At 45.8% G+C, this 18,509-nt stretch overlaps 1 protein-coding gene across 1 annotated transcript in view; it reads left to right on the forward strand.

Moving 5' to 3' along the window:
* Positions 1-413: 413 nt before the first annotated feature.
* The window catches only part of MYOCD (myocardin), a 42,374-nt gene continuing 24,278 nt past the window's right edge, over positions 414-18,509 (forward strand). Inside the window, exons 1-3 of the mRNA XM_044921657.1 lie at positions 414-429; positions 2,661-2,822; positions 16,330-16,505. Of these exons, the coding sequence (XP_044777592.1) occupies positions 414-429; positions 2,661-2,822; positions 16,330-16,505 (354 nt within the window). The remainder of the gene's footprint in view (positions 430-2,660; positions 2,823-16,329; positions 16,506-18,509) is intronic.

Below are 18,509 nucleotides of genomic sequence, written 5' to 3' on the forward strand. Positions count from 1 at the left end.
AGAATTGACGGGAGTACAGGCAATTTAGTATTATCAGAGCTTTATTGATATTTTATTAGCACGTACCTGCCTGGCCTTTAAGTGTGTAGCCCTGATGGGGACCCAAGCTCCTTCCCTCTTTCCTGAATTTTTCCATCCTAAAATTACTAGCGAGGCTTTGCAAGCATTCCTGCATCAAAATAGAGGAGACCAGAGCGATCTGCAGCTTCTGTTTGTCAAAAGGATTGTTCTCCCTTTTGAGAGAAATCGAGGCTCTTGTAAAGTCAAAACGAGGCAGTTCAACCATGTGAGCGGAACATGCTCTGTGTTTGTGCTTGCAGACTGAAGACTCCCTGAAGCACAAGGTCAGAAACAGGCCCGATCGCGCTGACGTGGTTAATATGCACATACTCCAAGGTGAGAACGTTGTTAATATGCACATACTCCAAGGTGAGACCGCACCCAAGCATGACCAAGGATGCCCGCCAATGGTGGGCATGTGCCAGAGTTCTTTTCTCTCTGTGTCCTCTTAATAAATGTCCCCTGCCATTCAGAGTGGTCGTTTGAGTCCCTCTAGGGCCACAGAGTGTTTATAGTCTGATTCTGTGATTTAAAAACCTGGCCAGCTCAGTTGGTGGAGTGCACGACTCTTGATCTCGGGGTTGTGGGTTTGAGCCCCACGTTGGGTGCAGAGATTACTTAAAAACAAGATCTTGAAATATATAAATAAAACAAAAAAACCCCCAAAACGTAGCCCTAACAATAAATATAAATAGTTAAGAAAGACACCCACCTGTTAAAAACAGTTGACTCAAAGTGGGGCGTTTCTCGATGCTCTCATTGTCTTTCATGTACTCTTTTAGCATTTCCCATACTTAGGCTGGACGAGTGTGTAATAATACTACAATCAAAAAAGCATGAGAGGGGCGCCTGGGTGGCTCAGTCAGTTAAGCATCGGACTCTGGATCTCAGCTCAGGTCTTGATCTCAGGGGCTGTGAGTTCAAGCCCTGTGTGGGCTCCACGCTGTGCATGGCGCCTCCTTGAAGAGAAAAAAAAAAGGCATGAGAAATGTTATTTGTTATATCATCACGGTCTTGAATTAAAATAGGCTGTGAACTGCCATGACCACCAATTCAATTGCATGACTCTGGTGAGTCCCATGGGATCCTCTCTTCTCCCCAACAGAAATTGGGAATTAGTGCCCTAGGGCACCAAGGATCTGCTGGATACAAAATGACCCCTCTTTGCAAAGCTTCTGGGTCTAGTTTTGGAAGCAGCAGCTTAAGACCAAGGGCCGTGGCTGTAAGTGCTAGAGGCAGTCACAGCGAAGGCGGCACGTAAGAGGAGGCTTTGGGCTGGGACCCGAAGAGTAGCCTGCTGGGCTGGTGGTGGAGAGAAGGTAGGAAGCTCACCAGGAGAGGGAACCAAGCAAAGTACAAAGGTGAACTCGGTAAGATGTGAGGCACAGAAGGGGGAGGACCAGGGTCACTGGAGTGGTCCTTTGGGGATGGAGCATCTCCATTCATGGCATGGCCAGAGGGATAGAGAAGCATCATGTAGGGGGTTTCAAGGGAGGAGTGCTTCTCGGGATTCATTGGTGCATAGGATGGATCAGAAAGATCCTTGAGGCAGGGGACCCAGCAAGAAGCCCTTGCCCTGACCTGATGGGATGTTAGGGGAGGCTTGGGGAGGACCTAGTCTCAGCACATGTATTCTTAGGTTCGGAGTACTGATGTTTTGTCCATCCCGTGTCAGGTGCTTTACAGATACAACTTCTAGATGAGATCTGACCTGTTGCAACCATACCACCTCTCTAGAGCGCCCCCGTATGGAGATTTCTAGATCAGCCTCCAGACACGAGGTCTGGGTTAGCGGGTGGATAATAATACAGCGACGGGGCTGGGAGGCTGGTGGGTAAATATCTCCTCTTTTAAAACTGCCGAGTTCAGAGTGAAGCTACAAACTTCGATGGAATCCTAACAGGTCTGCCTTGCAGGAGCAGCTGGTTGGCCAGACTCTCCTCCAAGTTCTCACACAGAAATAAGTCTGGGAGGAATCGGAAGAGGAATATACGGGTGATTCAGGGCTTGGCAGAGACCTTTGTCACCGTCCAAATGATGAGAAACCGCCCATCAGATGAATTCAATTTTTAAAACCCCCCTGTTTAATTAAGTAACTGTTTCAAAGGGATTTTTTTTTAATTTTACAATTCCCCTTGACGTGGGCATCAGTTAGCATCACAACATCACCAAACCTTAAGGAGTAACACTACTGCAAGTAATTATAATAATAGATGGTATTTGCAGCAGGCTCAGACCGTGCCAGGTAATGTAGAAACAGGATGCACATCCCTACGCTGCAGCTTAGGGTCAGCGAGCAATGTACACCCCGTGGACTGCCTGCCCACAGAATTGCCAAATTGCACTTTTTTTTTTTTCCAAGAATCGGCACAAAGCACATTTCTCTAACCCTTCCGTGCCTCTCGATTTGCCTTTATTTGGAAGTGTCTGGTCTTCGCTGCTAATCCATGTGAAATGACCATGATCGCAGTGAAACATTATTAGGGTGGTAGAGAGCACGACACGACACAATGGTGCACGTGCAAAAGCCAAAAAGCAGAAGCAAAACCAAAGCTGACATCAGAACAGTAGGGCTGATTCTTCTGGTTTCAATCCCTCAGCCTCCACTGCAGAGAGGTCCATCCCAACTGCTCAGATGAAGCTGAAAAGAGCCCGACTCGCAGATGATCTCAATGAAAAGATCGCCCTCCGGCCAGGACCACTGGAGCTGGTGGAGAAGAATATACTCCCCGTGGATTCTGCTGTGAAGGAGGCCATAAAAGGTAGTTAGAACAGGTGTCCTGCCCTGGGTCACTGTCCCAGAGTCCTCTCCATACCCAGAGGTCACTGATTCAAGTGATCTTTCATTTCCCTTAGTAAGGTTCTGGTTTTTTTTCTTTTTTTTTTTAAGTAAGGTCATGTTAATTATTGCTGACATACAGGAAATGTATTTATTTTGCGCATTAATTTTTTAACTTTTAAGACTTTCTTAATAGTTCCGATAGTTTCTCGGTTTATCTTCAATTGCCTAGGTACACCATCATGTCTCCTACAAATAATGAAAATTTGTCTCCCGCTTCATTGTTTTTCTGTGTTGGTGCACTAGCTAATACTTGAAAAGTAACATCAGGGTTTCATTAAAGTATTATCTAATTAGCATCATTTAAAACATTTATATATAGTATATTCATAACATATAAATTATATATAATTTTCATGTTTTATTTACAAATTACTTATTTGTGAATTATATGAATTTTATATAAATTGCAAAGTATACAGTATGCTGTATTATGCAAACTTAATATATACTTTATTACATATAAAATATCTATATTGTATGTAGATGGATATCATATATAAAATTATGCATATGAATTATATAAAGCACATAACTTATGTCATTTCATATTATATAATGAACAATGCAATTTAATAATTATTAATATATCACATGGTAGGAAATTTTCTTTATTTGTACATTGCCAGGGATTTGATCAGTATTTTATTATCATATATATGTTATGCTTTCGCTATGTTGATAACATTTATTTTTCTGTTTGTTTCTGTCACAAATGGGGTTTTCTTCTCTCATGTACCTCTATATATGATGCTAGCTTTTGGTATGCAGATAGGTATTCTAAGGAATTATTTCTCTCTCCTATCCTACTAAGAGTAGTGTATAAGATGGGTGCTGAACTCTTAAATGCTTTCAACATGCACAGAAAGACGATCGCGTGAGTTTTCTTCTTCGACCTAGGACTATGGCACTGCTCTCTTTTCTAATCACCTTGCATTTCTGGAAAAAAACCCTACATAGAAATTTTTTTCTAGAAGTATCTGATATTTTATTTGAGACTTGCATCTACTTTATTCTCCGTTAGGATAATAGTAGCTGCTAAAGCAGCCCCAGAATTTCAGCAGCTTAGCAATAGAAGATCACGTCTTGTTCATCAACGGTCCAGGGAGGATCTTCCTTAATGGTGGATCTTTCAGGCACACAGACCCCCTCCAGTCTGGCTGCTTCCCTAGAGGAGGGCAGCAAACTTTCTGAAAGGACCAGACAGTAAATAGGCTAAGCGATTTAAACCGCCTGTCGCAACTACTCACTCTGCTGCTGCGGTACCGAAAGAACTGTAAGCAGTAAGTCAACAAGTGGGCATGGCCGTGTTCCAATAAAACTTTATTAACAAACGCAGGCTCACGGGCCATAATTTGCCCACCTGTGCCCTAGAGCCCCCTCATCCTCTGTATCTAGCCAGTGAGGGGGAAGAAAGAATGGAAAGGCCCACCCACCTATTTTAAAAGCCTCCACCTGGAAATGAACATATCACTTCTGCCCATATTCCACTATGAAAATAGCGCGTATGGCTGGGGAAGGGTTTTTTTCTGGCTGAACGGTGATTTTCCAGCAAAACGTGGGGCTCAGTCTCATGACCCCGAGACCACGACCTGAGCCAAAATCAGGAGTCAGACACTCAACCGACTGAGCCACCCAGGCACCCTTAAAATGTGCATTTTTCAAAAAAAAAAAAATTCTCATTAGTCCACCGAATTACAAAGTTATTAGCTTAAAGTCGTATAAAGTCTTGGCTTACAGATGCTCTAAGCTGTTCTCGACCAGGGGTTCTGCTCTATTTTTCAATGCAATGTTGCTAATTTGTGTGTTTTCTCCCTTCTTTCCTCCCTTTTTCATCACACTTGCTAAAAGTCTTAGTTGGTCATTATTACAAAGAAGCAGTTTGTGAATTTGTTTTATGGTTGTTGGTTTCTGGTCTCTACTTGAATTCATTTAATTTTGCTTCTCATCAGGGTCATTGAGCAGGAGAATCTCCATGAGGAGAGCTGAGGGTCGAGAGTGTTCATCAGTTTCGGGTACAGTAGGGACAGGTTGAGGCAGAGGGAAGGTTAAACAACGTGTCCCCCATTCGGGTGATGAGTCCAAGGGCATGAGCAGGCACGTGGTCAACAGAAATGGGTAGAAGGCAGTAAACATGAGGGCTAGTGAAAAAAAAAAAAAATTGGGCAAAGGCATGAATCTACCTAAAGGAACAGTTGCTATGGGACCCACCGCCCTCATTTTCAGAGCTGGACTTTGTGACTTTGGCCACACGACCGTGCGGTGGTTTAATCCCACGTGCCTCAGTTGCTCCTCTCTGAAACCCCAACAACAATAATTGCTATCTTGTGGGGCCTTTTTTTCAAGGTGCATTCAGTTTTTTAATTATGTAAAGAATTTACTAGGCACTGGAGGTATGTTAGGGAGTTAGTCTAGTTTCTGATCTCCAGGACTTCACACTTGAGCAAGAAAAGAGGAAGAAGAAAGCCATCATTCCACGTGACAATTCCTCTGAGGGGACGGGATAAAAAGTCACAAAGATCATTCTGGCTGCAATGTGAAGTAGACTCAAGAGATGAGATACAAGTGCCAGAGTACTCTCTTCTGTTAGGGGGTTGCTAGAGTTGTTTGAGGAAAGTTGATGGAAGCATGAACAAGAGTCATGGCTGGGGGGTGTGGAAAAGTGGGACTCTGGGAGAGAATTGATTCTGCATGATTAGATGATCAGTAGAATACACCAATTGAGACAAAGGGAAGGCAAAAGATAACACCTAGGTTTCTCTCTTGGACAACTGGGTCAATGGCGGCCATTTATCAAGATGGGGACCATGAGTAGAAGAGCAGATACAGGGAGAGATGATGGATTCGTGTTTCAACTATGAGATTTGAGGGGCCCACAGAAAATCCAAGGACAAGGGACTAAGTGAGCAATGGGTTCTCTTGAACTAGAATGCAGGAGAATATTGGTCTAGAACGACAGATCTAGGAGACATGAGTGTATATGAACATTTAAACTAATGGACTAGGTAAGATTGCCTTTTTGTTCATATATTTCTTCACTATTTATGGAGTATGTTCTGTGACAGGCACTATTCTAAGTGCTTGGGATATGTCAGTGAACAGAACATTTCCGCTTCAATGGAACTTATGTTCTAGTTGGGAAATGCGGGCAATAAACAAACATGTAATGAATAATTATATATCATGATAAAAGGTATAAATGGTGTAAAAGTAGTACAGGGTTCAAGGAATCAAGAGTGCCCGCTAGAGGGTAGTTGGGAGGAGTGGAGGATGCATAAAAGGCAAAGAGGGCTAGGAGGCTCGCAGGCAGTGATCTTTAAGACAGAGGTAGGGAGACTGTGAGGATGAAGGGCATGAATGGCCACAGAAAGAGGTGGAAGGTATGGGTTGACCAGATCAAGGAAAATCCGGCACCAGTAATGGGGACTGACCCAGGCATCACCCTCTTAGCAGTAATCTTTCCATGTGCATAAGAGTTTTTATGGGCAAGGTGATGGCATCATATGAAATATCATAAAGACAGAAGGAGTTGCTCGGAGACTAGCTTTGGAGCTAGGACTTTGAGTAGCCTGTCCAGTGGTGATGATGACCCAGCCCCCTCATCTGCCTGTCGCTTCTTGTGATGAAATCAACTCCCCGTGGTGAAGCGGTGACTCAGGGCAGTGGTTCGCTGTGGGTTGTTCTCCTGGCATCTGTGTATTTCACCCTCTCTTCATGCGCTTTTCCAGATGTGCTTAGATTTTCCAGCTCTGTCTGCAGCTGGGTTTCTGTGTTTCTGCCCGGCTCTGAGCAGAACACTTGGTCATTGTCTTCTTCCTGGTTTTAGTAAAGACCAAGTGTTCTCCAACCCAAGACCAATCTAGAACTTCTCCCAACACACAGAGGGATTGCTTTTTAATTTTTTTATCTTAAAAAATTGTTTATTTTTTAATTTTAATTCTAGTAGAGTTAACACACAGTGTTATATCAGTTTCAATTGTACCATATAGCGATTCAACAATTCTACACATAACTCAGTGCTCATCATGATAAGTGTACCCTTAATCCCCTTCATCTATTTCCCCACACCCCCCCCCACCCACTCCCCTCTGGTGACCCATCAGTTTGTTCTCTATAGTTAAGAGTCTCTTTCTTGGTTGGTTTCTTTTTTTGCCCTTTGTTCATTTGTTTTGCTTCTTAAATTCCACATATGAGTGAAATCATATGGTATTTATCTTTCTCTGACTTATTTCACTTAGTATTATACCCTCTAGATCCATCCATATTGTTGCAAATGGTAAGATTCCTTCTGTGGCTGAGTAATATTCCATTGTGTATGTACACTATATCTTCTTTATGTATTCATCTATTGACGGACACTTGGATTGCTTCCATAATTTGCCTATTGTAAATACCACTGCTATGAACATTGGGGTGCATATATCTTTATGAATTAGTGTTTCATATTCTTTGGGTAAATACCCACTAGTGGAATTACTGGATCAGATGGTAATTTTATTTTTAAGTTTTTGAGGAACCTCCGTACTGTTTTCCAGAGTGGCTGCACCAGTTTGCATTCCCACCAACAGACATGAAGTTTCCCCTTTCTCTGCATCCTTCCCAACACCTGTTGTTTCTTGTGTTGTTGATTTTAACCATTCTGACAGGTGTGAGGTGGTATCTCATTGTGATTTTGGTTACCCTTTCCCTGATGATGAGTGATGTTGAGCATCTTTTCATGTGTCTGTTGGCCATCTGGATGTCTTCTTTGGAAAAATGTCTGTTCATGTCTTATACCATTTTTAACCAGATTATTTGGTTGGTTGGTGTTGAGTTGTATAATTTCTTTATATATTTTGGATACTAACCTTTTATCAGATATGTCATTTGCAAATATCTTCTCACATTCAATAGGTTGTTTTTCAGTTGTGTTGATTGTTTCCTGCGCTGTGCAGAAGCCTTTTATTTTGATGAAGTCCCAATAGTTTATTTTTGTTTTGTTTCCCTTGCCTCAGGAGACCTAGCTAGAAAAATGTTGCTGTGGCCAATGTCAGAGAAATTACTGCTTGAGCTCTCTTCTGGGATTTTTATGGTTTCAGGTCTCACTTTTGATCCTTAATCCATTTTGAGTTTATTTTTGTGTATGGTCTAAGAAAGTGGCCCAGTTTCATTGTTTTGCATATAACTGTCCAGTTTTCCCAGCACCATTTGTTGAAGAGACCATCTTTGTCTTTTTCCCATTGCATATTCTTGCCTCCTTTGTCAGAGATTAATTAACCATATAAATGTGGGTTTATTTCTGGGCTTTCTATTCGGTTCCATTGATCTATGTGTCTATTTTTATACCAGTGACATACTGTTTCGATTACTACAGCTTTGTAGTATATCTTGAAATCTGAGATTGTGATATCTCCAGTTTTGTTCTTCTTTTTCAAGATTGCTTTGGCTTTCTGATTTGACTTCCACAGGAGAAGGCTTGGGCCTCCTCGTGGCCACATCTCAGAGGGGTATGCACCTAATCCCCTGTTTCCTCTTCTTGGAAAGCCACTAAAGGGGTCTAAGCCCCCCCTTCCAACGGGGGGGGGGGAGGGTGTCCCCCATCCCAACAAGCAGTGTGTAGGACACCAGCTGGGCATCCTACAGTTCAACTCAATTCTGACAGCATCAGATCTCACGGGTGAAGGGTTCCGTCCGGCAAGATCACCCTCCTCTTCAGACTCCAGTCACAAACACCTATCACCCATGCTTCTGATCAACCGGCTACAGATCAGACGTTCCCACGATGCCCTCCTCGAGCTCAATTAGTTTGCTAGAGCAGCTCACAGAACTGAGGGGACCCATTTACGTACTGGATTACCAGTTTATTATAAAAGCTCAGTAACAGTCAGCTGGAAGAGATGCAGAGGATGAGCCACGTATGGGGAAAGGGTAAGGAGCTTCCATGCTCTCCAGGAACGCCACTCCCCCCAAATCTCCTCATGGTCATCAATCCAGAACCTCTCCAAACCCTGTCTTTTTGGGTTTTTAATGGAGGCTTCATTACAGAGTCTCAATTGATTTGGCTATTGGTGAATGAACTCCGGTCTCCAACCCGTCTCCCCTCCCTGGGGGTTAGAGGGTGGGACTGAAAGTTCCAAGATCACATGATTGGTTCTCCCAGCCCCAGCCCCATCCTTAGGGCAGGTCCAAAAGCCACCTCATTAACATAACAAACGACCCTTTTGTGGCTCTCATCACTTAGAAAATTCCAATTGTTTTCAGAGCTCTGTGCCAGAAAGGGGGACGAAGTCCAAGTATATATTTCTTATTATAAATCACCATATCGCAACCCCTAACAGCCTGTCTCTCAGGACAGAATACTGAAACAAAACACCAAATCTGATGTTACAGGGGAGTGAGGATTTAGGAGAACAGAAATTATATACTGGAGTTTAGCTTGGCCTCCTTGAGCAGCTGAGTGGGGTCGTTATTCCTTAAAGATCCTCTCAGTTGGAGACCCCCGGGAGCCGACTCCTAGTTTGTTAATTCTCTCACTGGCCATCTGAATCTTTTCTTTACTTGACAGGAGCAGTATCCTTGAGCTTCCATGGAAGCTATTTATTGTCCAGAGGTCTGGCTTCCGCTTGAGTGAAACAGAACCCCTGCTGGCTTCCCTGTTTTTTTTTTCAAACAGTGGGAGGATGCTGGTTTTCAGCTCTAACAGACAGACCCCTCCTCCTAAAGTGTCCTCACCTTTCCCTTGGTCTGGCCCAGGTGGCTTGCCGAATGCCCGAATCAGCTACTTAGCTACTTTTTCTAAAAAAAAAAAAAAAAAAAATTGACACTGCGACTCAGAATATACAATCTAGTTGTCAAAGATAAATTAGTTCTTTGTGTCACTATAACCCTTTAACGTAAGGAGCAGTATTTCTAGTCCACCAGGGCTGGTCTGGAAGACACCCATTTATAGCTGTCACTTATATTTCTAAAAGATCCCACACTAGTCTTTGCTCACTCACACCCCCGAGGTGCAGACTTCATAACAAAACAAAACAAATCCTATTTACTAAGAATCCGGTCATTCTTCAGAGACTCTGGAAGTCCTGATGCTCTGATCGTTTATGGGAAGGCAAATGGGCAATAATCATGGCCCTAAGCCGGATGGTAGAGTTGTTTGCTTTGTCATAAAAAAGAAAAGGTTTGCTTTGGCATAACTTTCTCGTGGACAGAATTTATCATTCTATAATGAGAAAGTGTTTCAAAAGTGCACGTGATCCTGGGGGAAAGAGGCCCAATGAGGAATACGTGTAAAATACTTTTCTGTGCTGGGGGCCTCTGCTGCCCACCGAAGCAGTCACTGGCCTCACCAAGAAGTCTGTAGCTGGGGACAGGTGCTACAGCCATGAGAGGTCCTGCAGAGGGGAAGCAAGAGACCTTGCGCAAGTATCTTCACACACCTGATGATCTTCTTCCTCCCTCGAGAATTAACCTTGAGCTCTGACACAGGTTAATCCTTCCAGTTAACTTTTTTTCTCCACTCATGTGGTCCTAGCACCAGGGTCATGTCTTAGAGGCTTAAGGCATATTGCAAAAACTGCCAGGAGTCTGAAGAAAAGGAATCCTCCTTCCTGCAGACATCCACTGACCTCCATTTCCATAATAAAGGCGTCTGATCCCCTTCAAGAGCTGCAGGTTCTGTCTTTGTTGCAAGATACAATCCATCCTCCGGAGGCTGTGGCATCTTCCGTGTATTAAAATATGTTTAGGCAAGAGCCTTTAAACCATAGCTGCTTCCACGGGCATCACTTTGTCCCCTTGGAAATGGATTTTCCTTCAGTCTCTTCCAAGAGGGCATTAAGAGATGGTCTGCCGGTGAATTAAAATAGCTCTCCCGCAGGGCACTGAGCAAGTTTGCAAGTAGATAAGCAAGCCAGGTCCCTTTCCACATCCCACTTCGCGGTCTCCTGCCCTCCGTGCAGCGAGATACCGAGGACTCCAGCTATCTCACTTAATCTCAGAATCTTACATGTTTATGTACAAAAAGTACAACTGACTCATTCATCTAATTGCTTCCAAGAGGGATGGGGAAAGCTCAGAGTCGCAGGGCCGACATCGCCCAGGGGCTGGTGCCCAGAGCCGGCCCTGCAGGCATAGCTGGAGGATGACGTCAGGGCTTCCCAAAGCGGGTCCTTGTCACCGCACCGCCTGATGTGTCTACAGGGACAATAGCCTGCGCACCGCACTCCAGCGGCTCCCAGGGGGCCTCGTGCTGGGGGAGAGATCGGAGCAGAGGCCCAGGGTCACAGCACAAAGCCAACAGACTGGGTTGTTCCCGAGGCAGCCCCATAAGGTGACCTTTGTGCCTCTCCACGTGAGCCTGGCTTGAACCAGGAGGGAGAGGGAGTGAAAGCAGCCTTTCCCAGGATTCTCTGGTCCCGGGGAGGGTCTGTCTGGGCTTTCCTAGGATGATCCCGTGAGGACAAGCCAGTTTTTCTAGGTCTGGAGTTGCACTGATCTTTGCCAAGCTGAGGGCCGGACAAACGGCCTCCTGGGTGGTCTTGTTTATTTTTGATAATGGCAAACCTGCGACAAGCGGCTACTTCTAACGAAAGCAATAACTGTCATCCCCACGGCTAGAAAGGACGGAACTCTTGCCCATCAGGGACTGGGCTCAGCACTTCGCACCCACTCCGTTGTTTTAATCCTCGAAACCTTGACAGTAACTATGGCTGCTATTTTCATCTTAGAGATGGGGACCCTGAGGCTCTGGGAGGTTCAGTAACTTGCCAGCAGACTCTAGCACTGGAGGGGTAGGACCAAGAAACAAACCAAGACCGCCAGAGTCCAGAACCGAAGTCGATCCATCGTCTCTGAAGGAAGCCACTGTCCTTGGCTACGAGCGCCTCTCGGCTGTTCCGTTTCTCATGCCAACAGGGGCTGAGCCGGATATGCCGCTGGGTGGGGGGCACACTCCAAGCCACTTGGTCACAAATCCAAGGCACTTGCAGCCCTGAGACAGTGGTGATTGGCAGCCCCCCGGCCCCCGGCCCCGAGGCAGGGTCTTTGCGCCTGCACAGTGACGACGTGGTCCTCAGTGACATATGCTGACCTAGCATGTGCGGCCTTTTAGGGATCAGACAAAAAGGAGTCCCATGTGGGGCCTTTGTCCTCACCGTGTTGGCTCGCCCAGGAGTAAAGGACTCCCCCGTATGTGGTTGCATGAACGCATGGCTTCTCCGTTGACTTAGAAAAACCTCTTTAATTGATTGCCTGTCACTTGATAAAGTAACTCCCGGAAGCTGTGTCTCTCCAGGAATTGGCTCCCAAAATAATCCTGTCCCCTGGTGGGGGGGAAAATCTCTTCCTCCCCTTCCCATTGCCGCTCTGCTCTTCGCCACTCCGTTAATGTCCCTTTCGCTGCCCCCCCCCCCCCGGAGGGTCAAGTGTCCCCTCCCTGTCTGTTGTCCTGTCCACAGCTGGCGGTCATTTCACACTCAACCCAATCCTGCCTCCTCCAGGAGTCTCCTGCGTTGAGATCTCCTCCGTCTGTCCGGGACGGCGCTCGCCAGGCGGTTCTCGTCCTTGACAAATGTCTCTGATGGTGTCCCATGGAGATCAGCTCTTCTCGACATCATAGCTGATTTGTCTTCTGCTTCTCTCCTTCTCCTAAAGCTGGAAGCTTGGATGGGAACGAAATAACCAGGGGATGCTCTGTCCAGCTCTAGGGAAAATGGGACAGATGCCCAACTCCTTTGTTCCAGATACTCCCCTTGGAGACTTTTCCACATCATCCTGGTGCCTCGATCCAAGGTCACCAGATTGCCAGATGCCCAAGTGGGAAGGGCAGGCTGAGTAACCAGTGGCAACAATGGGGCTTCCACAATCCTTCCAACCCTCTTCTGAGACGAGTCCCCATGAAATCATCATGACCACCCTCCCCAGAATGTCCCCGCTTCTCCGTCCTCACGATCCTGGTGTCACCATCCGTCCCTTACATCTCAAAAACTCAAGTACAAGATGCTGTGGAATCTGGAGATATCCTTAGTGCACTGTGTGCAGAAAAAAAAAAAAAGAGAGGCATTTTCTCTGCTACCTCCCCCTTCCGTTACCCAGTGGGTGTTCCCTAAATGACATGCTGCCACCTGATGGCTTCCAGGGAGGGTAGTGGGTTTTGCCCCCCTCTGCTGGTGGCTCTGAGCGTTCACACTGCCGTCTTGGCACAGTGCCTGTATGACTTGCATATCCTCATCCCCAAAACCGTGAGGAGAAAACGGGCCCCTACTCTGACTTGAGACCCAACAAAGGTTGATGTCTTTTGTTACTGCTACCACTACTAAGTGAATTCCTGATACAGACTGTTCTTATCATTTGTGTTTGCTCCATTTGAAACAAAGTGGGATGTTGCAGATAAGAAAAGAAACCATCCTCTTTCCTTCTCCCTGCCTGCCTCTTGTAACTTTTCCACTCACATGTTAGAATATTCGGACACCTCTGTGATGTGATGAACTTCCTCTGATGTGTGCATATTTGGGATGTGATCCTCGGTGTGGGTGTGGGTGAGATGGTGGGGGTCCACGGGGTGGGGGAGTCTCTGTCCCATGGAGGATGAGCTCTCATGGAGAAGCTCTATACCCAGTTTGACCAAGGGCAGTCAGGAGGGAATACCATAAAGCTTTCAGATGGAGGGTCCTGTCCAGCAGAGAAGACCGGCTGCCCTGAGGGGCCAACACACTCACATGCAGGGCTCTCTGAGCATGGACTTGATGTCAGCTCAGGGCATGTGCCGAGCAGATCCAACGAAATGCTGTGATTTCTGGGGTGGGGAAGGCTTAACGTCCTCCACCACCCTCCTGTGTCTCCCTGGCCCTTAATAACACAGGTAAGCCTTTGAACAGGGACAAAGCCTTCTCCACCAGCAGAAGTAGGACTTGAAATTTCAGTGACAAAGGTTTATCTGTAGAGCCCAGGGTTCCGTGTAAGAGAAGGGAAGGGCATAAGGCTGGATTCTTAAAATAGGAAGGTGAGTGTTTGAGAGTACTAAAGGGGGGAAGAATGACCCCCGATCTCAAATGAAAAAGGTGGCATTTATCAAATACCCAGTGAAACCCCTCTCTTAGGAAACGAATGCATTGCTGACATAAATTTCCAAAAAAGCTAGAATTTATTTATTTCAGGTAATAGGTAAACAAATCTTTTACATTATTCTCTGTACTTTTTTCTTATTTCAAATTTTTTATGGTTTAAAAAAAGGACACCTCTGCAGGAAACAAACTGAGGGTTGCTGGAGTGGGGGGTGGGGTGGGAGGGATGGGGTGACTGGGTGATAGACACTGGGGAGGGTATGTGCTCTGGTGAGTGCTGTGAATTGTGCAAGACTGTTGAATCTCAGATCTGTACCTCTGAAACAAATAATGCAATGTATGTTAAGAAAAAAATAAAAAAGAAGGAGAAGAAGAAGGTAGCAGGAGGGGAAGAATGAAGGGGGGGAAATCGGAGGGGGAGACGAACCATGAGAGACGATGGACTCTGAAAAACAAACAGGGTTCTAGAGGGGAGGGGCGTGGGAGGATGGGTTAGCCTGGTGGTGGGTATTGAGGAGGGCACATTCTGCATGGAGCACTGGGTGTTATGCACAAACAATGAATCACGGAACACTACATCAAAAACTAATGATGTAATGTATGGGGATTAACATAAGAATAAAAAAAAAGAAATTAAAAAAAAAAAGGACACCTCTGAAAATAGAAGTTGAAAAATAAAAAGTTTCCAACAACACAGTGGAATACTGTGTAGCTGTTGCAAAAAAAAAAAAAAATTTTTTTTTTTTTTAATTGAGGACTATCTCTGTGTGCCCCCAAGGGAAGGACTCTAAGTAACATTGTAGCGAGAATAAGGCAAGCTTCAGAATATTTCACCAGCCCTGTCTAAGTGAAATACTTTGTGCCTGTGTGTATGTTTCATTGTATATACAGAACTAGATCTAGAAGAGGCACCAGATCATTAACAGGAAGTGGGATGAATACATACATTAGGCATCTTCATATGGTAAGAATGGTTCTCATAAGTAACCATTACATTCAGCATCATAGAAAAGCACTTATAAGTTTATAAACAGTCCTTGAAGTGGTGGAGCAACCACGCTGGTCCCCAAGTCCTTCCAGGTTGGTGGGGTCCCCCGCGGCGGCGGGGGTGGGGGTGGGGGGAGCAGCATCTGAAATTTCCACCTGCTCTGTCCTTTCTGGCTCTTTCCCGCTTTGACACTTGGATGTCTGGAGGGTCCGTGACAGATATCAGCAGTGGTGGTGATGACAAGCCCCGAAGCGCACTTGTTCCATTTCTTGCTGCTCCTTGCTGCTTTTCCAATCTCCACCGTGAAAGCTCCCCTCTCTTATCTGCTCAAAGCAGGAGTCAAAAGTTCTTGTCCGTGTGATTGCAGAACGCCGGGCTGGGAAACTTCCGATAATACCTAAATTCCTTTAGAAGAGCTGAGCCTGGGGTCGGGTCAGAAGCGTTTCTGGGGCCTGAGCACATTTTGTACTGTGTAGCTGGATAATAATCCAGATACAATTTGGCACGGTAAAAACAAACAAGCAAACAAACAAAAACCCATACGGGACGCATAAGGTTGTCATTGTAGTCCCACCTGATTGGATAGTCCCTTTCCCCAAGCTGATGAACCCGCTCCCCTCCAAAGGCCACGCAGCCTTCCGAGGAAGAATTTCTGCCTTCCCAGCTGTTGAGGGTTTCCAAAATAGACACAGAGCTAGGAAGCATACAAAGGAAATCCAAATAATAATAATTTTAAAAGGTCACGCTGCAGTTTCCGGGACATATTTATGGCTTTTATAATCAGCTGTGCTTTCTTTGAAAGGGGCTTTGTAACACTGGTGACGTGAGCTAATTCCGACATTTAGGAATTTAGACTCAGTAGTGGGTCTGGCTTATCCCGAAGAGCAAAGTTTGTGAAACACTTTGTGCCGTGTGCCCCGCTTTATATCTGAACGTGATGCCAATGGCATGTTGTCATTTCAGTTCTCTGTCTCGTCGTAGAACCTGAGGGAGATGGGTACCCTCCCACTGCAATCTCCTCTGGCCTCGTTCTGTAGCCAGTGGCCCCTTTCTTTCCTTCATCTTCCCTGACTGCATTTCAGAAAGATAACGGGTCTCACGTCCAAAATGCGCAGGAATGCATAAACCTGAAGATAAACTTGACCAAGCGACGGGAGACCTTTAATACGCCCTGCCTTCTTCCCTGCCAGACGTATCCCTTTTATAAACATAAGTTCCCATTTGGAGTAAATCGATGAGATGCCACATAAAGTTAAAACCTATCTTCACCCTTACCTTGCCCTAGAAACAGATCGAAGGAGATAGATGTTTGCTCCTGGTAGGGATGCCACGGCGAAGCATTTCCAGAAAGCCCTTTGGTGTGCCTCAGCCACTGACCCCGTTCTTGGATTTTACCCCATCAGGTAACCAGGTGAGTTTTTCCAAATCGGCAGATGCATTTGCCTTCGAAGAGGACAGCAGCGGTGACGGGCTTTCTCCAGACCAGACTCGAAGCGAAGACCCCCAGGGCTCAGCGGGATCCCCTGCGGACACTAAAGCTTCAGAGACCCCTTTGGCAGGTCCTCTGGGGCCAGTCCAGGTAAATAAATCCCACCTCAGCCTACCGTGTCTTCGTGGGCTTAAAAGCACATCGCCACCTTTAGTTTTGCGTAGAGACCCCAGAGATGTCTCTTGATGGTACTTGAACTTCATGCCTCTTTTGTCCCCATCCAGTCCAGGGATCAGTGTGCGGTGGCCAAAACCTCTAGAAAACCCTGAAAGAGAATCCTCAGGACTATACCCTTTGACTTACTCTTTAAGCATCCACTCTGCCAAGTGGTTGCCTTTTATCTGCCAAATTTATGGACAAGGTAAAAAGAGACTCAGTGAGATCACCTGAGTCACTGATGATCTCCCGGATAGAATGTGCCAGAGCAGGACCGATTTCAAAGCCCACAGGCTTTCCACACACCGAGAAATCTCTACAGGGTCCTGGGGGGGGGGGGGTGTGGAGCAGGAGGTGCCGATTGGCTGCATAGCAGGGAGCCCCGAGATGGTTCTACCCTTACAGATTTCTACCTGCCAAACCACAGCAAGGTCCACATCCAGCCCAACCTGAGAATAGCTTGATGGGGGCTTCCCTCAGCCTTGCATGATGGTATTCATGCAGCCCCTAGGAGGAGATGTGTGGGCATGTGCACACACACACACAAAAAAAGGGGGGGGGAAGGAGATGTACTAGTGTGGTAGCGAGATGTGAGTCTTTCACCCACAGACTCTGCAGAGAACACCCCTTTTAGGAAGAGTTTGGTTCTCATGGCCTCCTGGGAATTATGTGATGCGTTGAAATTTGATATTCTATTTGAAACATGGTTTACACTGGAAATGGCCATAGGGGTATCAGGGACAGCTTGGGTAATCATCATGCAGAGCCCTATTCTGGAAACCATGATACTTAATAGTCGTTGTCATACCCTTCTGCACACCATGAAGGGAGCAAAGCTGGGGCTGCCAAGGAGAAGACGTGGAATGGGAGGAAACGAGAGCTAACAAGCAGATCCATACGTTTACTGTGCACGGGTTTATAATCAAAGCACGTTCCGTGTCCCTGCGTGCCACACCTGGTCTTTGCAGCTCAGCTTCTCTGATAACAGCAGACAGTATCTCGGATCACTTGTATCTGTTATTCTGATGGTGAATTCCTCAGCTTCTGATTGCAGAATGGTTTCAGGAGAAGACAAGTTCTTTTCCACTTAACCCAGGAGAAGGGGTCAAAGGGAACAAGCACAAGGCGATGCCAGGCCCAGGGCAAAAATCATTTTGTCCTTGCACCCAGCAGCCCCAGTTAGCGGATCAGGACACTGAGGCTCGAGAGGCAAGGGTTCTGCAGACCTTTGCAGGTGCCAGGGCTCAGGAAAGGGCGGAGAAGCTCCAGGAGAGTATGAGCAGCCCCTGTCCCTTTTGGTCACAGTATCAGATTGCAGGAGAGGGACAGAAGACAGTTACCCTTTTTCCCAGTCCTCCATGTACAGAGGTTGTTCATGACACTACACCCACACACCCATACGTAGACACACACATACACCTACATATATACACATGCATGTAAATTACATAAACACATACATATACACATACACACATGCACAGAGCTATGCATACATGCACATGCACATATATGTATAGACACATTGACATATATGCAGACCCATGCACACACATACAAACATATACACATATACATATGCAAACATACAAACATATATACACACTCATGCATTTTCCCTCCATCTGCTAACACCGTTTTTATCGGTTTTTTTGGTCCTACTTTCCCCCCAAATTCCTACACCTACTCCTCCCTCTTCCTTTTTTTCATCAGTCTCCTTATCAGGTCTAACAGGTGGACCTCGTCATAGGTGGAACCCTCACTCAGGGTGACCAGCTGTCTGGGTAGGCCTAGAACAGGCCATTTCTATTCCTGTCTTCTGAAATAATGATGAATGATGACCCCTTTATCTCTCAAAAGTGACCTCAGTTGGTTGACAGATTATATATGACTCCTTTCCCCGGGGAGGTCGTGTGATATGTACTTGGATATGAAGTG

This window comes from Neomonachus schauinslandi, chromosome 15 (assembly GCF_002201575.2).
Source record: "Neomonachus schauinslandi chromosome 15, ASM220157v2, whole genome shotgun sequence".
NCBI classification, from domain to species: domain Eukaryota; kingdom Metazoa; phylum Chordata; class Mammalia; order Carnivora; family Phocidae; genus Neomonachus; species Neomonachus schauinslandi.